This window comes from Doryrhamphus excisus, chromosome 12 (genome assembly GCF_030265055.1).
Source record: "Doryrhamphus excisus isolate RoL2022-K1 chromosome 12, RoL_Dexc_1.0, whole genome shotgun sequence".
Lineage (NCBI taxonomy): Eukaryota > Metazoa > Chordata > Actinopteri > Syngnathiformes > Syngnathidae > Doryrhamphus > Doryrhamphus excisus.
In genome coordinates, this window is record NC_080477.1 from 7,525,363 (window position 1) to 7,550,279 (window position 24,917).

General features: G+C 38.8%; 1 protein-coding gene across 3 annotated transcripts in view; it reads right to left on the reverse strand.

The window, feature by feature from the left end:
- Positions 1 to 7,385: 7,385 nt before the first annotated feature.
- gpc5a (glypican 5a) overlaps positions 7,386 to 24,917 on the reverse strand; it is a 131,174-nt gene continuing 113,642 nt past the window's right edge. For 2 of the 3 annotated variants that reach the window (XM_058089689.1, XM_058089690.1), the window contains exon 8: positions 7,386 to 11,777. In XM_058089689.1, the coding sequence (XP_057945672.1) occupies positions 11,626 to 11,777 (152 nt within the window). In that variant the 3' untranslated portion in view covers positions 7,386 to 11,625. The remainder of the gene's footprint in view (positions 11,778 to 24,917) is intronic. The other variant, XM_058089688.1, reaches the window with a different exon arrangement.

A 24,917-nucleotide genomic window follows, 5' to 3' on the forward strand; every position in this document is an offset into this window, starting at 1 on the left:
TGCCACAAGCTCTGTATTGATTCCTTTTTCTGCTCTGGTCTTGAGAGTAATTAAAGATTTTACCTGCACTGGCTTCCTGTTTCTGCATCCTGGGGTCATCGCACCACACCGTACCATGACATTTGTTTCCCAAGAGGAGGAGAAGTACATCGATGAATGACTTTTCTGGTAGACTGCTGTTTAACCAGCCGTAATACACGTATTGTCCAGCAGGGTTTGGAAAAACACATGTATTTCATTAAAAGTCTAAAAAGTATTTGTGTAACTTCTTGATGTGTACTAAATATCCCATATCGTTACGTGGATTATATGGTCCAGAAATTATGGTATTTATATTTTTTGTCAGTTGCATGCATCCACGAAAACCAGTTTCAATTATTCATTGATATCACTTTTGTATGGACAAGCAGGACCTGACAACAAAATTATAATTACTTACAAATCTGCCTTTTTTTGGTTTCGCTCTCCAGAGTAATTGATTATCCTGCATTAAAAAGGCTGATTCACAATTAAGGGTGCATTAAAATAATAAGATTATGAAGGATGATTTTACAATTGTTGTTTTTTTTTGTTTGTTTACTAGCATCTTATAATAGTGGTTCCCAAACTTTTTTTTTTGGAAATTATCCACCCCCCACACTATGAAAAACATAACTCCAGAAGTATGATGAAAAACAGAGCTCATTAAAAAATACACTGGTGAGTTTACCAGGCCACTAAGAATAAACAAAAACCTAAACACTTTTTTTCCTGCTGCACACGGAATCACACTACACACACTCTATGCTCAATGACAGTCCACAAAGCAGTACACTTTTAGAACTTCACCTTGTTCTGGGGACGATGAAGAGACATCCCAGAGGATGACGTACGTTGCGTGTAGCACGGGTGGTCAAAACATCAGCCAAGCAACCTCATTGCCATCAAAACCACCACCAAAAACACCATCAATAGCAGCCAAGCAAGCAGTGTTGGTTTTGCTTTGACCACGCCTGGCACCCAACCCCAGCAGCATCCACGCTACCACTGTCCTAGCACCACCACCAGAATCCACTATACTACCATCAGCCATGTCCACAGATCATCTGAAAGATAAACAGACACCAATGGGACTTCTCCAGCCACTCAAAAAAAGAAGCACTGACTTGTCTGGACTTTTGTTGTGCAAAAATTACCCAAACCGTAAAGGGTAAACTCCCTTTAAGAAAAAGAAAGCAGAGACAAAGAGCAATACTTACTGATACACCTGTCGAGACGGAACTGGAAGTAGAGCAGGAGATGAGGTCTGAGAAGGTGGAATGGAAAATAAGCTTGCCGAAAAGAAGTCTGCACAGTAAACAGACAAAACAAACCAACAATGTCACAGGCTACAAAAGAAAAGTCCCAAAAAAAACCCAAAATGAAAGCCTGTAACATTGAGCACTGAACATCGATTACCATGCATGCACCTGCATGGAACACTTGAAGTACTCAAAGCCAAAAGAAGCCTGGGTTAAGTGTATGACATGACACATTTGTGGGCCCATGAAACTTGCACTCCAGGAGTGCCGTGCACTTGTTTCCAATGTTTGTCTAACACTGACACCGACAAAAGCCCGGCACTCGCTTTCTTACAAGGTAACCAAAGCGCTTCACAGTGAAAGCCATTATTCATTCACTCCACAGTCACACACAAGTAATGCTAACCACATCTGTATCCACAGCTGCCCTGTGGTTGACTGATGAAAACGTGGCTGCCAACGTGGCTGGCACTGTGCCCGAGAGGCTGCTGGATTTACTAATATAGATAATTTAGTTTCATATGTTTTCATTATTTATTCATGCAGTAAGACTTGAAAATATATGGTAATGGTTTTTTTCATTTGAACATGCATCAGATTACAATTGAGTGCATCACATAATCAGTTCACAGTTCCACATGTCCAAAAGGAGTAGGAAGAAGCAAAGCTTATTAAATCCTACCCCTCCATCTGGTACTTTTACAATCAGTAACTCTTACATTTGTTCACTTCCTGCTTTCCATAATACAGTTTAAGGTTTTTTTTTTGTTTGTTTTTTTTGTACCGAAGTACAAGGTGATATGAGCATCCAATGACATAATGGGTACCATAGTAAGTGTCAATATAGTGATATATATAGCACATCATGACTGGTTCAAGACTCTTCATCCTTGTATTTAGCAAACATCAACTGCTTGTATTGTTTCTTGAATTGGCTCATCGTTGTGCATATGATTTCTATCACTATCTTCTGGCCTCATCCCACACTGCCAAAAATAGGTTAGATTATTTGAAGACACGAAATTGTCCATATACGGTATATGAATGTGAGCAAGAATGGTTGCGATTGGCTGGCGACCAGTCCAGCCTCTCACCCAAAGTCAGAAATAGGCTCCAGCAAAGAAAATGAATGAATGCTCGATAAAGTATAAATGTCAGTCAGTTTAGAATTGTTGAGAACTTTAACAAGAAACCTTTATGAATGTGAGTCGGGCTAATCAGCCCCAAATCATACTGCATATCATCTTTATGCAGACGACCGTATAAGAAGCAGGGTTCTTTAATAACCTTTAAATAATAGCCTCCATTACATCAGAGATGTGACAAATGTGACAGAACAATGCCTTTTCGTTGTCCTTCACAAAACTCAGTGATGCCCGTGAAAGTAGGGTGGTGACTGTAAGTATCGCAGTGTGAGGACATTGTTAATAGATCCTCTGGTGACACATTTCATTCAGGCTCTCATTGTAATTGCTTTTTACATGACAAAGTAATAGTGTTAGGGCTTTGGAGACGGTGAAAAGTCCCTTGAAAATAGAGACCTTTGAAATTAAACCTTGCTTTTCAATTTTCACTCCCATAAGACTTGAGCAATTAAATGGATTTTAACCCAGCACTGTATAATAAGACATAAATAAGTTTCAAAGTGTCATTACTTCTTTTACACAGACTTCAATGGAAGCTGTTTTCTTCATGTTCTACTTTATGATTAACAAGTGAGATGAGATACTGATGTTTTGTCCCTCTGTGTGTGATCCACTTAAGAACCAGAGCAATGCTCTGCGTTTGGGTCTCTCCCAAGGGCCCCCCTCGTACTTTTGCAACCTTGATCAGAAGTGGTTATTGCTTTTGAAGGTTGCATTCCATCCAACTTGTACACATATTTTTTGTTGTGGCTTTTTGTCCAAATTTCCCTTTAGATCACTGAAAGCAGTCTTTTTAAGAGGTTCAGTTCAGTATGCCTTGCAGTATTTGACGATATTTGACGATTCCAGAATGCTTTTGCACTTCACTTGTGCAGGGTAATCGACATAGATTTGTTACACTGGAATGTCGAAGTCGGCGGTTGTTATGGACAGAAAACACAAGCTATTAGCATTGTGCCTACCAGTGTTACCACCTCCTCAGCAAGAACAGTAGCTATTGGTTGACTGAATTTGCTAGATAACGTCCATCCATCTGTCTTCTAAGATTAAGATATGCCTTTATTCGTCCCTCAGTGGGGAAATTTGTTTCTATGCCGCTTCATTAAGGTCATGGGGGTGTGCTGGAGTCTATCCCAGGTGATTTTGGGTAAGATTCTCGACGAGAAGATCTTGATCTCGAGAACTTTTCTGCCCTGACGGAACGGTCACCGATGAGTACATGATGGACAGTTGTAGGAAGTGGAAGGTGAAATACCTGGTGACGTCTACCCAATCACAACCATGATAACAGGTCTGGTGCTGTTTGGATTATGCACTTGCCTTGGTGTATCGCAGGATTCTTAAGATGGAAGCGGCGGTTCAACGCACCCCAACAGCTGCCCCTCATGATTGATATGGTGGTTAAAGCTGTTAGCACTCGGACTGTGATATGAATCACAACAAGGAAGGAGGAGCTTTTGGCTTTGCTAAGGCAGATGGATCGATTAAGAGACCAGAATCGACAAACAAAGTAGACGGGATTCTATTGGAACGTAACTACTTCCACTAACCCAAACAAACTACTTCATCTGTATTTCGGCCTATCCCCCAACGGTTTACCAACATTGTGTTGTGACAACAACTACTCCCACCCTCCAGTATTTCTTCACGGACACCTGTTGTTTGTTGTCTGGGCTCAGCCACGGACGTCTCTATGGCAACTGCTGTGTTGTCGCAGTGACACCCCGGCGCACTAAGGTTCCAAGATAGGGTACCTGATCCGCGGGCCATGCACCACGCATCCAAAGACATGCATATGCGCATTTGCACACACACCCCGTAACTCATCCAACGCCTTTGCCGCTATATCCCCCGAGTGTGGGCGTGATGGGGACCACAGCCTGCGCCTTAATCGGCTGCATGGGGCTGTGGCTGGCTGTGCTGGGAATATGTGGCACTAGTCTTGTGTTCCTGTTGTGTAAATGTATGCTGGTCATACTTGTGCAAATGTATGCCGAGTCCCACACTGTGCTCCTCTACAAGGATTTTTGTTTGGAATTTGTATTTTTTTTCCTTCCCATCTCTTCTTGTTGTTCCCCTCCCGCTCTCAGTCCAGAAATACTATTGACTCTGAATCAGTAAATTATTATTTCAGTACATTTTTGGAAAAGTGGACAAAACATAATTTCATATCAGTACATTGCATCACTTTGTAGTACAGAGTAGTTTGTCATTACATCGCATTTGGAACATTGTGACCTCACTCTATCTTGGTATCATGGTCACTACCGTAAATGTCAATACCGTTATACTGATGAGAAAATACCACCAGGAAGTATGCTGTCAATGTCGCGATGGCTCTAATAATCTGAAAAACTGGAAGGTCATTTAGAAGTTTAGTTATAAACAGGCTCTCACTATGAAAATATTATGTTTAGAAAGAATCCTACTTCACGGAAACTCACTTATCACACCGGGTCTTGAACGAATTAACCTCGATAAATGAGGGATTGCTGTATACCTTTTCAGAGATCCCCTTCTGTCGTTGTGTAGTTGCTAGAAACTACATCTGAAGCTTAATCATATTCTGATTCTGCAGACTTTAGACTTCTTTAGACATTTTCCATCATGTTGCTCATACATTTTTTTTGCTTTAGTACATTCAAGGTTTTCCAGTAAATTCTCTTATCTTTCCTCCTCTCTGACTGTGCTGCCTCTCGCTCTCTCAGGATTCAGGATAAGGAGTGAATTACACAGCAGAACAGTCCTCGATAGTAGAGACAGAGATTACCCTCCCTGATCTTTCGACAGACAAAAAATAGTTCAGTGCAAAACCCATCCTGAGGGGCTTGCCTGCTCACTCCTGACTGACTGACTGCACATTAGCATGCAGCAGGCAAGAGAAAGAAGCGCTTTACCCCTTTTGACCCGCCACTTGACTCCAGAATGAGAGGAATGGAGGCCCGTGCTGTAAATGTTCAGGCTGTCCCCAACAATGATCAGCACACTTGCAAAAAGGACAACAAAAAAAAAGAAACCTAGTTCAGCATGTTTAACATTTGCTTCCTGTGCCAGGTACAAAATGCTCTCTTTTTTTCAATAGACTAGACAAAGCTAAAGAGGCTTACAACCCAAAAAGCAGCCAAGATTTGTTGGCTCTGAAATTCAACATATGCAGCCTTTGGTTTAATATGTTAGCAAGGCTTAAGCAACTAATGGTGCACTGCAACCAAAAAGTGACCTGACCTGGCAGTCAGTAGTGCAATATTTTGTGTCACCCCCCTGTACGGTGGTCGAGTGGTTAGCACGCAGACCTTGCAGCTAGGAGACCGGAGTTCAATCCCAACACTCGGCCCTCTCTGTGTGGAGTTTGCATGTTCTCCCCGTGCATGCGTGGGTTTTCTCCGGGTACTCCGGTTTCCTCCCACATTCCAAAAACATGCTAGGTTAATTGGTGACTCCAAATTGTCTATAGGTGTGAATGTGAATGGTTGTTTGTCTATATGTGCCCTGTGATTGGCTGGCGACCAGTCCAGGGTGGACCCTGCCTCTCGCCCGAAGACAGCTAAGATAAGCGGTAGAAAATGAATGAATGAACACCCCCCCCCCACACACACACACAACTATAACACCATTGAGAACCTTTCATTATTTGGCAAACGCCTCAAGTCGTTCCTGTTCCTGCATTTTTCGCCCCACAATCCTTTCAAAGTTCTGATCCACTCGGTGCCTCATTCACCTAAGCTGCTGCTTTACCATCTAATTAGGAAGCATGAATTATATATCAGCTAGTGTCATATATGGAACTGGCAAAACATCCACAGAATGTGTGAGGCAGGCAACGATGATAAGCATGACATCCGCTTCTCAGCAAGGAACTATAGGAAGAAAGACAGTGCTTGAAGATTTAGGGTTGAGGCAGTGCAATAAAATATGAGTTTTCTTTTATCAGGTCGGTGCCTTCTTACAGTATGTTTGCTTTTGAAGGTCATGCTGCATTTGATTGAAGTAAGAATATCTGCAGTGTATGACACTATAGACAGACTTGGCTTAAAGAAAATGCTGCTAATGTCTGTGTTTGTGTGTGTTCCTGGCATTATGCCTCAATTTTTATTTGTTGATGAATCAGAGTCTATTTTGGCCCACGCACCAGCTTAAAGGGGAACTGCACTTTTTTTTTATTTTGCCCATTATTAACAACATGAATATATATTTATTTCCCTTTTCTGTACATTATAACACAAGTAAACAAGTTAATATGAGCTAGCTAGCAATGAATGTCAAGGGAAATACCTAATATTAGGATGCTAAAGCCTCACAAAAAGGGCAACAACGTTCCATTTACATAACTTTCTTGTATATTAACCAAGAAACAGCGATGTTATTATTGTAGCAGAAAAACTATGTTTATCTTTTTATAACACGATACCTCGCTAACTGCTAATTTCAGCTTCATTCACAAACAGAAGAGTGGATACCTAGCTCAATTTCGCTACTCCTGAGGACTGGAGCACACGTCTTGTGCTGGAAGACACAGCCATCCCAAAGAGAGCAGACATAGTAAGTGTAGCTGCTATTGTTGACAGAACTAGCATAATTATGTGTATTATTGTGCCGAGAAAATACCTTTTTTAAAATGATTTTCTTAAATTCCACTTTGTGGAAATTCACTTATCCCGGTTGGGTCGCCATTCACCTCAAAAATTTTAATCTAAGAATGATGATAGCTTGTTTCTTGTTAGACGATGAAAAAGACAATATTTTTCAGGAGTTCTTTAATCAGGAGTGTTTGTGGTTCATTATTTCAGATGTACCACTTACACACGTGGACAAAATTGTTGGGACCCCTCAGTTAAAGAAAGAAAATCCCATAATTCTTACTGAAATCACTTGAAACTTACAAAAGTAACAATAAATTTGATTCCAACATACAAAACGTACGGATAATATCATCTTAATTCTTTCTCGGTTTGTGCAGTGTAAACATGTTGATGTTCGTACGTGAGGTTAAAGGGTTAAAGGGGAAGTCTATACCTTTTCACAATATGCAAGCAATCTCATTAAAACTGTTTGCATCAATCAACTCAATATAAAAACTCAATATGTCTGCAGTAACGGGTGTCAAATTTGAATTTAGCCAGTATTTCAAAACTAGGACCAAATTTCCTTGATGATTTTAGTTGGAAACCAAAGGGATGGTGGCCTAGAGGTTAGAATGTTGGCCACACGGTCAAGAAAGCAAAGGTTTGAATCTCTGTTTGAGCATGTCTACGTGAACTTTGCATGCTCTTCTGATGCAATTCTCTGGCTGCTCTGGTTTCTTCCCACATAGCAAAATTATGCCTGTTAATTGGAGACTATAAAATGAGTGTGAATGGCTGTTTCTATGTGGCTACTTTCCAACATTCCAATCGTTGACTTGCCCTCAGCACTTAATAGTATAATACATAATTGCCTATGTCATGCAGAGCCAAGGGAAAGGGGATGTGGGAGGAAGCGATAAAAGGAACTCAGATGCCACGGTTCACTTTCAGCCCAAGCTGTAGGTGTTGTACTATGCCGCTTCTTACAAATAATAATAAATATTTAAATGTGCATTTTTTTTTTTACTTTAATCCTCGAAATGTGTCCAACGGAATTCAAACAGAATGGTGTCTTTTGGAAATGTAAACAGACTTACTCCGATCTGTTTAATTATCAATGGCGAAAAACAACCACGGCCAAAGTAACAAAATTGCCACGTCTTTTGACATCATGAGCACTTTTAAAACGCTATTGCAATGCATCGCAAGCCTCAAACTCACCTCACCACACCCTGCAAAGTGTTTGGCCACAAATGCCACACCAATCTAAAGTTTTTTTTTTAAAGCGCCACCCCGGTGAGACATTTTTGAGGCGCAATATCTCTCTCACAATGACAGGAAGTCCCACACACGCCAGACATGCTTGTTCTGAATGCTGCAGTGGGGGGCAGAACTGATGGGGGCAAAGGGGATCAAACATTGGCTGATGTCGATACTGTCCTTTTTCACTGATATCGGCCGGTACCGATTTGTGGCTGATGTATCGGAGTACCCCATATATATTTTTTGTTTGTTTGTTTGATTAGTCTTGTTTAGTTTTAGGACATGAGCTGCAGAATGTAGACATGGGTTTGTAACTATGTTTGGATGTACTCAATACCTCAATGTTAGCTGGTGTAAGAGTGGAATTAATTTAAGGTTACGTTACAGCATTTTCTTCACAAGGGCCAGGAAGTGCCTCTTGTACTCCTAGAGTAGCTTCGGCCGGGAGTGCGGCTCAGAAATCGCGGTCATTAATCTCACCTTCATTTCCTAGTTTCTGTGTGGGAAAACACACTCTACTGTGTCCATGCTGCGTCTTTATATCTTAATTACCTAAGGGTGAATAAGTCCAAAAGAGAAATTGTATTGCACATATTCTCATAAAAGATTAATATTTTTACAAAGTTGTCTTTTGCATGACAAGCATGAGTAATCACGTAAATTTGACTGTAGACTTTAATATCACTAAATTCATATTGGTTAACATATCAAGACAAACATATATGAAATGTCAATGATCTGTTCATCAAAAAATCATTAATTGTACTTCAGTTAAAATGTGTGGATAATATTGCTCACCAATCAATCACAGTGGAGTCACTGTAATAATGTCATCCATCTACTGGAATGTCAAAGTTGATGTTATGGGTCCCTGTATTTTCCTCTAAAGCACCGCGTTCCGTACTACAGGCAGTTTTCCAACTGACTTTATAGCACCAGCAAGCAAGCAACAAAAACACAGTCAGTGACTGATGCACAGTCGTGCCCGCTGTCTTGTTAAAAACACAATGTATCAATGCGTATATATACTAAACATTTCAATGTATCAGATTTTGGTTATGAGAAAATCAAGTGTTTACAAAAGGAACTGAAGGATTTCTATCTCCCAACAGAAGGGCCTGCGGTTCCTCCCTATGGTTGTTGTGTGAATGAATGGTTTTATTTTGAACATGTTAGAATATGACAAGGCACAATACAACACAATCCAAACAGAAAAAAGTAAAAAAAAAAAAAAGTAGGTAGAAGCATAAACTTATCAACTCCTACCCTTTCCCCAATGCTCAACAAAATATATTTTCTAACTTGTACAAATTGGTTACAGACCTGACCGTGATAAGTAAATATCTGCAAAGTAATATTTCTTATTTATAAATGGGATATTTTCATAGAGGACATAATACCTTTTTAGAAACTTCCAAATGCGTTTTTTAACATTATTACAGCTCTCTAGCCATGAAAAACAAACCCTATGGTCACTTTTATACTCGTATTACCCAATATATTAGATATAATAGGGACAATAAGCCATTTAAGACGTAAATTGTGCTTGTGTGTTACAATAAATGCGTTACGGACATGTGAAGGACATGATGTGACATTATGTGTTCAGCGTTGAGTATTAGCTTAGTGTGGGCAGCGGCTGCACTTTTATTAGAGATTTTTATGAGGGATTATTGTGCCTAACATTAACAATGCGACCCCAGGATGCAGAGAGCAGGACCAAAAATGCAGGTAAAAGGAATTTAAGCTATGTAGACAGCAACTACAGGCAAACCAAACACAAAGACAATGAAGCCACAAACGAAAGAGCACACACCTGAACTAAATAGGGAGTGTGGGAATTAGAGACAGGTGTGTGAAATGAGTCAGAGAGAAAACGGAAGGGAACAAGAAAGGAAGTAGTTACCAAAATAAGGGCATGAAAACCAGAACAGAGGCAAGGAAGGAAACTAAAGGAGCTGTCACGAGAGGGTGACGCCCACATCGTGACACAATATATTAAGTACTATGTGAAGTATTTCTATAATGCCTCATATTAACTCACTAGCAAGATCTCAGTGTATAGACTGGTCATATATCTCATCTCGTTTCATATTATCTGCATACTGTATTTGTATATAACTTGATTTTGTTTATATTGTCTATTTTTCGATATTGTGTATTTTGTTTGAATCTTAAATGATTCTGCTGCTGTGCAATGCAAATGTCCCCACTGAGGGACGAATAAAGGCATATCTTATATATCTTATATCTTATCTTATCGTATTACTGACATCTAGTGACCAGAGTAGAACGCTACATTTCACAATGCAAGTGCATCTTCTTGATGCTTGTGTATTGTGCAAAAAAGGGTATAATTTTGTTTATTTTGTGATCATAATAGTTAAGTATTATAAGTATATGTATTATAATAATAATACCGATAATAATAGTATTATTGTATGATTTATGCCTGGTTCAAAGAATGTCCTCCTGGACATCCAGTGTAAGCAAAAGAATGGGCGCTATACTATAAACAATAACTTCTCTCTCAGCCATTGACTTTCATGTCATCTGTGAAACAAAGCAGTTGCTTTTTTGTATCCAGGCAAACCGCCAGCAGCTCACAATGTACATATTCTACATATTGTATATGTAGCCAGGTAACAGGATGAGGAGATTGGATTCTTCTTCACCTGAGGCCCCAGGAGCTGACGGCTCCCTTCCAGCCCGATGGAGCCTGAGTGAGATAGAGTCTGCAAGAGGATAATAGACTCCCGCGGAAAGTAATCTATTTCTAAAGAAGAAATAACGGTGAATTGTCCCTCCCTTGGCTTCATGTCCCCAACCTTATCCCTTTACAGCTATTCTCAGCAGAAGCCTTGCAGGTCATTTTTGCAATTTAAATATAGCAGTTCAACTGACTTTGGGTGGAATGCCAAATATTACAGCTTTCAATCAGATGTCCAAAACCTTGCTATTTTATAGCAGCTTTGTGTAAATTTACTTGCGTTATTTCCCCAACCAATAGCAGTCATAAAAAATTATATTACTTTGTTACAGCAAACTATTTAATATCGTCTATTTTGTGCAGACACCATTGAAGCAACGGTATATTTTTGCTACAGGGCATGGATCTGACATAAAATTAAATTAATGCACTTTAGAAAATATACTATAGTTACTGTTGACATAAATATGAGTTAAAATGCCAAGTTGTTGATTCAAAGTAATCTTCAATTAAAGCAGGAGAATACATTCTCTCAAATATGAGATAATGTCTTTAGAGTGGAACTCCAGTGTGTCTTGTGGAAGTGGTGCCCCGTTAACACGTTGGCGCTCATATGTCCTCCTTTAAATAAAGTTGGAATGAAGTCTTGGCGTTGAATGCAGCTGTTACAGCGCAGAGAGCAAATGTAACCAAGGTATTATCATGACAACAATGGATCCAGTCAGTCCAACGCTCCTGGATAGGACCGCCACATCGGAATCCTTTGCAGATGCAGGATGATGGTGATGATTGTGATCACTGGACACATCTGGATTCACTGAAAGAAAAACATAAATGAGCCATTTTTATTGTGTATTAAAATAATAGCTTTTCTGAAGAAAATTGTGCAATTCCCAGAACATCCACATTTTCTGGTTTCGTTTGAACTCTTATAACTACATTTATATTTCTCACACCTTTCCCAGCAGCCATCTATTATTGCTCCAACTAAACCATTCGGGACATTGTTAATTTTCCTGCAGCCTACTTATTATCGTGAGCTGATGCAGCTAAGCGTCACCTTTGCACCCCAACCCCATGAGGTGTCTGGAATACCAGAGTGCCATGGAATTGAAGCTAGGTAACATGTGGTATCACTGCTGTTGGACACTTTAGAACGCTTCCCTTGGAAACGTGATGGGAATTATTTATTAAAACATCACATGTAGCATTTAGAACTTTAGAAAATTAGTGTTTGTCATTACAGAGTATTTAACCATCTGACATAAATAAGAATTTTTGAAATAAGGAGTTAGTATGTTCTCTGCCGCCTACAGAGAACATACTAACTCCTTATTTCTAAAATCACAAATACTTAACTTACTGATATAGTTAATTTTCAAACAGCTAAAATAATGCATAAGGCTAAAAACAACCAATTACCTGTGTCTTGAACCAGTCATGATGTGCTTTATATGTCACTATATTGACACTTACTATGGTACCCATTATGTCACTGTATGGTCATATCACCTCGTACTTTGGTACAAAAAAAAACAAACAAAAAAAACCTTAAACTGTATTATGGAAAGCAGGAAGTGAACAAATGTAACAGTTACTGATTGTAAAAGTACCAGATGGAGGGGTAGGATTTAATAAGCTTTGCTTCTTCCTACTCCTTTTGGACATGTGGAACTGTGAACTGATTATGGGATGCACTCAATTGTAATCTGATGCATGTTCAAATTAAATAAAACCATTACCATTACCATTACAATGTATTTTACAAATAAAAAGCTGTCTTGGCAGGTAATACATAGCTTAGGCTGTGTTTTATGCAATGTCAAATTCACATTGAGACCTTGTGTGATCTTTATATCTTGAAGTAATTAATTATGACGACATAATTGTGTTTACCACTTGGTAGCAACCAGTACAGGACACATGTAAGGACAAAAAATAGTAGTTGTTTTATTGCAGTAACAAAATCCTGCTAATACTAAAGAAGACATTGATGGTTGGGTTAGGGCATATACAGTACCAAGAACAACTAGTGAAAAGGAACGGCATTCGGATGTGTTTTGCCATTGTTAGACACCAACTGCTAAATCTTCGTCAAGGTAAATGGAACACCGAAGGAAGCCAAACTAATAGTTTACATCTTAAGACAAAATTGCATCATCTTGACTTAGTAAGGACTAAGGAAATAAAGATATCAAAAGATCAAAAAGCCACCTTCACACTTGCATACATGTTGTCCATGCAGTAAACAATAAAAACTTTGAAATGTTTTTAAAATGAACATTTCTGGTAAGCATAATCTTTGTGTCCGTAGGTCCGTATGAAAGCATGTCAGATTCTCATGAATGGGTTAACTTTTAACCACCACCTCTTAGAACAAGTTGGGGGGAAATTCTCAAGTAATTTCTGGAGCCTCTTTGATTTTTCTTGTGAAGTAATAAAAAAAAAGTAATAAAAGGTAAAAATAATAATGTTAATAATGCCCAAAGTGACGTCTTCTAGTCTGTGCCTTTTACTTTCTGCATTCTCCCGTGGTCTTCGGCAAGTGGTAATAGTACTGCAGTTGTGAGATAATAGCCATCCTTTCTTCTCTGCAATGAGAGCTTCTTCTCTGGAGTTCTAAATCTTGTCGGCTCCTTGCAAATAGAGGAATTAATGAAGCTAGTGGTGATTCCTGCGGGACAAAGCCGGACCAGATAATCCTACAAGTGCTTCATGGATGTGGTGACAATGCGGGAACATAGAGCATCGTGCAGACGATGTTGAAAGAGTACAACAATTTGTGTGCCTTTTGTGTGCACAAACTAGTCTGTTTTCAGGTGTACCATCTAAATGACTTAACGCATTAATACGGAGTAAGAATTCATGCATGTCAAGTGTCAAGGTGGCAAAATTACATAATGAAAATTAAAAATCAGTAACATATTGATAAGAGGTATAATTAAATCATCTCTGCTTCTAACTACTCCTTTTTCAGACATGTTGAATTGTGCAAATGTTACCATGTGATCTTCCCAAACATGCTCCTCAGCATGTCTGAAGCAAATAAACTATACCATGGTACATTTCAAAATATCAAGAGAAGACCCACCACGGGACTAAACGATGATCAATTAAAAAAGATAAAAACATCAGCAGCTTCCTCTAATCTTGACATTATCACCGCAGAAATTGCCTGGCCCCCCACACCCAAGAGAGCATACCCCTTTTAAACTGCATCCCGCCAGCTAAAGATATCAGTGGAGACAACTGTGCTACACTAGCTGTCCACATCCATCTTGCTGTTTACACCTCTTCGGAAGCCCCAAGTGTTGCAGGAGGAAATTCATGGTTCCCCCCCCTGAGTAAAACAGAACGCTCTCTTTAGTTTTGATGATCTTTCCTCGGGACACCTCAGACTCTATCTTGTTCATCCTCAAAGAGGAGGGAGGTTCAACTCCAGCACAAGGCCAGCTGCTCGAGGAGATGCACACTTAAATCCGGGCATCATAAGTCTGTCGAAGACGGGATTACTATAGCACACACCCTTTCAAAGTCAATAAACTCGTTATCAGACTTTACCCAAAGAAGAAATAACTCGCTTTGTATTCAGCAATTTTCAACTGTCCCTTTCTGATACACCTGAAGTAGCCACCATTAATTTAAATTATGATTTTAGTTTAGAATTGTATTTCTATATTGATTTTTGTAATCTAAAATATATCCATAAAATCAACGGAATAATAATGAATAATAAGAATAAAACTTGATCGCTGCAGCATCCGAACGTGACCTGAAATTAAACACCTATTGATTCACTTAGAAGCAGTCCCCAGGACAGCCATTTGAATGTATATAGCTCACAGATAGTCAGAACATTGCACACAGGAGCAGTGAACATCCGCAGCTTACATCGATTTTTCTCACTGAAGCTTCAGAACCTCCAATATAGCAGCAAGCAGTCTGACTACATTTGTCTGTCTGATGAATTCATTCTGCAGATTTTATTTTATTTTATTTTTGCACCATACAATTTGTGCCACAAGGCAGAACAAAAGAAAGTTAATAAATAAAAGGGAATGAAGGACATTAGATCTCACAACACAAGGGTTTAAAATTCAACGTATTCCTCCTGTGAAACTTAAATTTGGTTATTTTACGGTCAACCAAAATGTGTCATTGCTGTCTTCTCTTATTAGTCAGTGCAGGTGCAATGACGTAGGAAGAAGTAAATTAAATGCTAATATACATGTGAGGCAGATGGAGGATGAATGGGAGGAAATTATCCTAATTTTAGTCATGTATTTTCTAACCATATAATGTGACTGTTTCCTTCATGTATGTTTACATTCTACTAAGGTACCTAAATCAAATCAAAATCAAATCAACTTTATTTGTATAGCACTTTTCCTGCAAGGAGATGCAACACAAAGTGCTTTCCAGAATTAAAACAATTTCCACAATTAAAAAGGAAAACGAATGAAGCAAAAAGAAAGCCCCTCCTTCCCACCCTCCATACTAGACCCACACACGCACACACAAACGCAAGCACACAATCACACACAGTAGGGAGACATGGCATGGTACTGAGGAACAAGGAAACGCCACCTTTGGGGCCGTCCACACTGGGAGGAGCTGCAGGCCGTGCCATCGGAGGACCAGCACCCGGGCCCCCCGACTCCGTTAGACGGGCGGACCCCCACATTAAAGGGAGGAACCCCCAGCCGGCCGTGTCGAAGGGACCCAAGGATGGCACCCCCTCAGCATACCCGAACAGCCCCCAGTGTGGAGGACCCCCCTGAGGAAACACTGGAGTTAGAAGCTAAAGACTAAGAGCATAAAATAGGACTAAAAGATAAAACATAACACTGGAGTTAAAAAACTGAAGACCAAGAGCAGAAAATATGACTAAAAAGATAAAAACAAAACACTGGAGTTAAAAGCTGAAGATTTAAGAGCATAAAATAGGACTGACAAGATAAAAACAAAACACTGGAGTTAAAAGCTGAAGAATAAGAACATAAAATCGGACTAAAAGGATGAAAACATAATAAAAGCTTAACAATATGAGTGAACTTAATATTAAATTAACTTTATTTGTCCACTTCTTGATCTGATTGGCTCATATGTGGCATAACCAGCATTCATCGAATGACATTCTGAGCATTGAGTCCATTTTTTTTTTTCTGATCAGGGTTTGATGCTGCCGATACCAATCCTGGAATGGAATGGCCTTTATTGTCATTATACAAGATGTACAACGAGATTGGAGAGCTTCTCCTTTCAGTGCAGTAGTCAAGTTAAAAAAAAAAAGTATATAAAAGTAGAGTAAAAAAGAGAATTTAACAAGATATATACAAGATATATACAAGATATATACAAGATATCCAAAATATACACATAGTATTGCACAGGAGCATATGCAGGAACAGACATATTGCAGATATATTAATTTTAGTGCAATGATAAATGGGCCATGAGTGAAATCGGCCAATACGTCAACCAATACGTTTATTTACATGAATAAAAATAAATAAAATGCTGGTATCAACAACTCACATTTTGTATTTTACAATGTATTTATTTCTCGTCTTCTCACAATATTAACTGAAAACCTGAATAAAAAGCATGTTTGTCCGCCTCTGCTGGGCCCCTCCAGACGCATCCGCTGCCTTCTGAACCACAGATGCAGCATACTCCGACACAAAATGCAGACACTCGTCTTGGCACCACTGCCAAATAAATAACAATTACTTTCCCTCATTATGTATAAACAAGTGGCTTTGGAAAATAATTTGGAAGGAGCGGTAGTAAACCCATAGTGACGTGGTTGTTATGTTTTGGGAAAACAGGGAGAGACACATTGGTCAGCCAAAGATACATACAACTGAAGTGAAATCAATAGTCGCTGATTCCTGAGAACTTGGACCAGCAAGGATCAATACCACACTAACTGCAGTTCAAAACACAAAACACATGGAGTTGCTTTTGTGTGGATATATGTAAGAGTCAATGTTCCAAGTGGTATGTGGAATCTTTACCTTCTCTGCTCCAGTATTGTGGGTCACGGAATGCCAACTTCAACATTAACATTACTCCCACTGCTTCAGGGGTACATCCTTACAGATTCTAGCGAGTTAAATGTATGTTTGTTTTCCAGTATAAATGTGCGACAATGCGGAATTGGGGTCATATGTTTGTTTTCACAAGAAAGCCATTAAATGCTGAAAAGAAGTGAAATATACAGCATTGTGAAGGCTTCTACCTGGGGCAGAGACCTCCCCACCATTTAACCACATTGATTTTTGTGTTATTTGACAGCATTATTAGACTGCTGCTGCCAGAAATAAACCTGAGAACTGAACCCTGAGAGAAGTCAAAGAGGATTATTTTCAGTCTGCACTGAACAACTAAAGTTAGACAGATTACACTGGCATTATATTAAGAAGAGCCAGCAAAACCCAGTGACTGGGTTTTATAATTCATGAATGTGTGTGTTTGTATGAGGACGGGTGTACAATACATCCCAGAAGTCTTTGTGTGAAGTGTGTCCTCAAAGTCTCCTCTGAGCCCCACCTTCACCTTAGCCTGCTTTTTATCATCACCTATTTGTAGCAAGTCTGTATATTTATCTTTTACCACCGCTGCCGTCTAAAAACAAATGTGGAAAAAAGAACAGGAAAAGGCTAGATTCCAAAAATGGATTGCATCTTTTGTATGTGCAAGACAGATAAAAACTGGAAAAAAAAAACTGTCGCTTACATTTTACAGCCAGAGCGACACACAGGAGATAAAGAGGAGCGGCATTTGCAGATGCCTGATAAATTGTAGTGCCGATCAAGAAATAAGTTGTGTGTCAACTTTTACTGTAGTTTCTGAACAATAAGGCCAACGTCACTCACGGTGCAACCAAAATTACAATAAGTGTAACTGTACGACACAGATGATGCAGATCTTGCAAAATTGATTGGCAAGCAAAACAATGCTCGTATTTATAATCCGCAAGTCATGCATGGTAACATCCTGTTGGGGAAGTGTGCACGTGGACTAGTACAAATGCATATTAGTGTGTAAGTGTTTATTTCCACTGCTGTTGTGTCCTTGGGCAAGACGCTTTACCCACCTTTCACACTGGTGTATACACTGGTGTGTAAATGTGAATCAATGTTTGTGTTGTGAATATTGTGAATTAATAATGGACTTTCAGTGAAGAACTATGGGTGTCTAATAATAAATTATTATTACTAATACTATTACAATGGCGACTATGAGGACATGCATGTATAACTAATTGCCATATATTTATAAATTATCATATTATAACCTAATAGTATTATACCAGGCGGCACGGCGGTCGAGTGGTTAGCGCGCAGACCGCACAGCTAGGAGACCAGGGTTCAATTCCACCCTCGGCCATCTCTGTGTGGAGTTTGCATGTTCTCCCTGTGCATGCGTGAGTTTTCTCCGGGTACTCCGGTTTCCTCCCACATTCCAAAAACATGCTAGGTTAATTGGCGACTCCAAATTGTCCATAGGTATGAATGTGAGTGTGAATGGTTGTTTGTCTATATGTGCGACCAGTCCATGGTGTACCCCGCCTCTTGCCCAAAGACAGCTGGGATAGGCTCCAGAACCCCCGCAACCCTTGTGAGGAACAAGCGGTAGAAAATGAATGAATGAATTATTATATCAATTTAGAGTTAATCAGAGGGCTTTTCTGCATCAGTTGCTTGCGTCTCAGTTTGTTGCAATTGGCTTAATTTCCACTAGTTAACAGGGCTAGTTACCATACTGTGTGATCGGGGAGCCTCTGCAGGTGGACCGCATCATCAAATCCTGCCCAATCCTCCGGCCAGTGAGTGCATACTGACAACATAACAAACTACTCGGTCTTACATTGGCTTTATTTCATAGGAAGAAGGCCAAGTGTGGCATGTTTGACAAAGAATAGCAGTCTGGATGAGTGTAAATAAAAAAGATAAGTGCATATTGCAAGCCAGGAGTTGTTTGCTTCAATTGTTTTGTTTACACGAGAACAAGATCAACTGAAGAGAGACACTTAATAGCAAGAATCCACCTGAGACTTCTTGGAAGGAAGGCTGAGTGCAGGCAGAACAATTGAAAATAACTGTGCTGGAGACGGCATCCCATTTCCATTAGTCTTAGACACTCGGAGAATACAAAACAAATACTGTATACTATTTATCCCCAGAAATCATATCAATGTCATTACTTTGCCAGTGACTGATGGGCCATGAATAATCTTTTCATGGTTTTCCTCCTTTTCAATATTGAGTCAATCTAGAAATATCACATTTGACTTTTTGAGCTGTCTTACATATTTACTGTATAGCAGTGCCAGATTGGTGCGTGCATCACCTGAACATGAGAAAGTGATGCGTGAAGAGGATTGAAAACTGAATCTGAGCTTAGTATGCTTCAAACACTAACAATAACCTCTCTGTTTGATAGTCCCTCCAACACACAATCAGCTATATGTACACTTGCACACGTATAGTAGGTTATTATAATGAGTTGGTATCGCCACCTTTGTTTTCCTTCAACAATCTATACAGGCACTGAAATATTCCTTTTTATATAATACAGTATATAGTTGTGTTATATTAGTGTGTATGGTGTGATGCTTGTCATAAATAGTACATGTGCAGAGACTCAACATTTGCAAAATTCTGCCTTTACAAACTATAAAATTCTTATGATTATTATTATCATTACTATTATTACTACAGTATTATCTAGGCTCAATAACATGTATTTTTTTCTGGTCTTATTAAAAAAAAAAATTTTAACTTTGCTTTGGTTCCAATTTTCTACAATAAAAGCTCTGATAAAACATTCCACTGTTCTCAAATATCTTAAGTTTAATTTTTCTACACAAAATAAGATGAAAAATAAATAAACAAATCGAGAATAAAGAAAATCAATCAATCAGTAATAAATAAATAAATAATGAAACGGCAAATAATAAAAACTTAAGCAACCACATATAGATGGTGGGTAGACAAATTATTTTTTTCAGATTAAAATGAACAAAGCATTATTAGAGCCCTGTAGACATGACAAAACACGACTATAGTCACATTTATACTCTTTTTATTTACAACATATTGCGCAACTGCAGGGTCTTGAGACACATGCTAACTCGCAAACTAGAGAGCTAGCGACCTAAACGGTAGCCTTCAAGTTATTTCCTTTAAACTTAAATAGCCAAAAACTTACCACTTCCACACGGATAGGGAGGATAACTATTAACAGTTATTTAACCTTTAACATGAACATTAATCAAACGTAATAATTTTTTCTGGGTACATGATACCATACAGCATCCATATCAAACTTGCGCGGGCTGCACTAACATTAAACTTTCATATCAAGGCGGGGGCCTCAAACTAGTGTCCTGCGGGCCACATTTGGCCCGCGGGATGCGTGTTTGAGACCCCTGCTTTAAGGTGTTATTTTGTACAGACAAAGTACAACAGTAAAAGTAATGCTGTTTTTAGTCATGTACAGTTAAATTATTTGGCTTTTGGTCTAAATCTTTTGTGCTCTCTACAATATTGGCTCCACTTTTAAAACTAAAATGCCACAGAAGTAGTATATCGAGAGAGTCGCTTAATTACAAATCGCTAAAGGAACTTTTCTTGATAAGGTTCGTGAAGCAGGCCAAATCAATGCTATTTGCCGCGAGCTGGATGAAATTGCAATGCAGGCCAGATGTAGCCCTCGAGATTGACACCTGTGCCCAAAATATACATACCGATGAAGCAACCACAGTGCTCAAGTATATGCTCTGTCTGATGACTGACTGAAGTACTTTTGACGTTGTCGTTTTGAAATCAGAAGAAACTGTAAAATTCCAAGATTAAATTTGAGCCAATCAATTAAAAGTATGAAGTTACACGGTGTAGATAACTAAAGCAGACGCAGACAGAAGAGTTAACTGACAGGAATGCACATAAGCCAGTCACCTTGAATCAGGTCAGTCTGCCTTTGTCTGATTTAATTTACTTTCTACAGCGAAAGGATTTCAAGTGTCTCGGCTCACCCACAATAAAACCAGCATCCATCCTGTTGGTGTGCAATTATAGCGTGAAGCAGATCAATGGAATCTAATTCAAGGGCGAAGCATTATTCTAAAATACAGAAGCTTGTGCATCTCTGCATGGAGCCAGCAGAATGATTAAGTGCTTTGCTTATATCCTCTATAGCTCTGCTGCACATGCCCACGGTGAGTGTTCATGTCCAGGATCCCATCACCCCAGCCTCTATTACATCCGAAGAGCAGTCAATACTGGGCTCTGACCGCCAGTCACTCACTCTCAGGTTGCACACACACACACACACACAAACACTGGCAGAATACAAATCAGCTTGAAAAATTCCTATCCCTGTACCCATGTCCACACCTTTTTTTCAAGGAGAATGTATTCAGGCAAAATAACTCAAATTATTTGTGATATCATAAATAAAACATCCATTAACCCCCCAAAAAGATCAATTTTAACCGTAATGGAAATGTCATTCTCTATAAAGAATCATAATATTTATACAAAAAAAATATTCTCTACTCCCAAAAACAATTCTGTCAAGTTATACAAGACATGCTCAAAACAATCTCGTTAATATTGTAACAAAAGGATCAGCAAGTCTTCGCCAAAGTAAGGAACGTTGTAAATTTTTCATGTGCAGCTCCTTTCTCCGCAGAGGAAAACAAAACATTAACACACAACAATCAAATGAACACATGAACATGCCGCTCGCCTAAAACCCTTCCTTCTTTTTCATTGAATTAAACCCTCTGAGAAAAATAGGCACAAACGCAAATTTGTGTCACATGAACAGCACAGGGTCATCCCACTATACACTCAGCAATCTGTGTCGTAATGAGAAAGGGCATCGGGGGATGAGCGCTTATTGTGTGCTTGAATAAAAAGAAGATTAAAAATGCTTAAAAGTATTCCCTGTTAGATTAAAACAACTGCAACTGCCAATCAAAATGTTGCAATTGATACATTCATTCATTCATTTTCTACCGCTTTTCCTCACGAGGGTGGCGGGGGATGCTGGAGCCTATCCCAGCTGTCTTTTGGGCGAGAAGCGGGGTACACCCTGGACTGGTCGCCAGCCAATCACATGGCACATATAGACAAACAACCATTCACACTCACATTCATACCTATGGACAATTTGGAGTCGCCAATTAACCTAGCATGTTTTTGAAATGTGGGAGGAAACCGGAGTACCCGGAGAAAACCCATGCATGCACGGGGAGAACATGCAAACTCCACACAGAGATGACATAGGGTGGAATTGAACCCTGGTCTCTGGTCTGCGCGCTAACCACTCGACCCCCGTGCCACCCACAATTGATATATTTTTTAAAAATAAACTCTGACCTCATAGTCTTAAACTGCAACTGTTTTTTTCAATATGGTGACTGTTGACTTAAGTGATTAAGTGATTCACTATAAAGAAGGTGAATTGCAATTTATGGTGATCAAACCACACATCTCTACTCCACTCTAACATGCATACCTGAAATTAGATTGTGTCCATAACTATGCATGCAAAAAAACAGCACATTGTCAAGGTGTTGATTAAAAAAATGCAATCCAATCAAAATCAAGTGCCTCAACTGCAGTTCGCCAATTTTTAATGAAACACCTCAGCGACTGATTATTTCCCAATTCCAAAACTTTTGTTTTAGTTTGACTGACAAAGAAATGGTTAGCTAATTAGCATGATTACACATACTAACGAGTGATCATGTAACTCTTTTCAGAAAACACAGTTTCTATAATAAAGTTTGTAAATGCACGGTGATCTCTTCCCTCTCTTATTAACCTCCCATTAACCTTTAGATAAACACAGCTGCTCTGAGCTCTATTCCCTGGGATTACGCAGCAACATGCATGGCCCAAATTCATCAGAGCTGCTGTGGAATTGTTAATGGTTGATTAGGCCAGTGATAGCTCCTCGCCACGCTGAAGATGAAGAACTGATCATGACCTGATCATGAGCCAGGAAGTCTGCATGTCCTTTTTTTCAGAGGTCATTTAAAGTAAAACAAGGAAGATTTTTAGCTTCCCCCAAAAGTTGGGAAGTGGATTTTTTTAGATGCCAATGAATGTAAGTGCTAAATTAATATATACTGTTTTTGATGTTTGTGTAGATTATTTTAATGCGGCACACAACTACCGACAGCAGTACCAAGCATCATTTTAGCATCGTTAATCATTTCCACAAGGTTCAACTCTAACCAAAATGAATGATAACTGAATAAATTTTTCCCATAAGACTATAATGTAAATACGATTCTTTCTGGAAAGCTAAAAATGTTGACACAAAACACATTTTTAGAAGTTACAATTATAGTTTTACATACAGAAAATAATTAAAATGCATTAAAAATGAAATCGAAATGTTTTTTCAAAAGAAAAATTGCAAATCCAATTAATTATTTTTTAACACAGAACGCGTTTTAAAATAGTTTTACATGCAGAAAACAATTTTTTATTTTTTTTAGTTTTTTATTTCTATTTCTAAATTTTATTTTATGCATTTTTTTAATGTGACTAAAGACTTGATGGTTGAAAAGGACAGCTAGTTAGCACATGGATGACACCTTCATACGATGCTATAAGTTATTTATTCTTTTATTGAATTAAAAATTAATTAATTAATTTAATTAAAAATGTATTGAGTTATTATTTAATTTATTTAATTTATTGAATTGAAATAGTGTTTCTCACCTTCTTGATCAAAATGCTGACAAGTGTCAGCATGTCATGTCCGGTTCAGGTTTCCATGACAACCCGCTGCTGACAAGGATCTGGTCATTACAAACCCATTTGGACTCAGTTGGACTGTATTAATAACATGATAAGACACCATATTGAAGCAAAATTTTATCGTAAATTTTCGACGTAAGCCAAAAAATTCTGATCATTCTCTAATACAGGTTCCATGGTACTAAAACATCAAGGCGTCCAGGCTGGTTAACCAATATATAAACAACTAAAGTAGGTGATCCAGGGTTGCCATTTGCCAAGGTACCATCACAAAGATTTTGGAGTGCACACATTAAGTATTCATTTTAAATGATTAATTGATAAAGTAGACATACGTAATAAGTAAAATCAGTAGAAATGCATATAGGTACTCTATGTATATGTCTTTCAGACTCACATTTCCAATTGAGATATTTCAGGGTAATCCGCAAAGGTTGAACTGAGGCAAATGGACTCGTCTCGTTTGTTGAAGATGGTTTACCTTTCATCCAAAAGGCTTCCTTAGAAGAAGCTGGTCTGGTCTGATTATCACAACCGGGATGACTGAGAATCTACACAGACATTTCAGGGTGATGCATATAAAAGCACATCCGAAAAATGCCACATATCTTTTGGACCGTTCTTGGAATTCTATTTCTCCCTCAGTGAAAACAAACCAGAAAGTGAATTAGCATGCTTATCTTGGCACACCCAGAAACAACTATGGGGTCCTCACACACCCGCAGACACCTCAGAACTCTAAGTTATACAACATAAGAAGAATACCTAAAAATATATATATTTTAAACAAAACGACTCATAAAGCAAGAGACCATGTGTGTGTGTGTCTGTCTCAGAGGAACCGCAGTGGAATAACTTAACCCATTCCTCCAGCTGACTCGTTCTCCCAGTGGTTGATTAACTTTGTGATCCATTAAGTGGCTTCATCCGCTCAGCAGGGAGACATAGCCCTCCAACCTTCCCTCTCAGGATTAAGCCAATCCCTTAAACATCATCAAAAGGACTCCAAGGTGAACGGGGTTAAGGACTTACTATAAATGTCAGTGATGAGAGGGTGGTAGATGAGCAGCAACTCCAATTCAAACAAATCTTCATGTATCAGGTATACTAGGGAACCATAAAATAAGATAATCATATATAATAATCATAATGTCAGAGTATTGTCT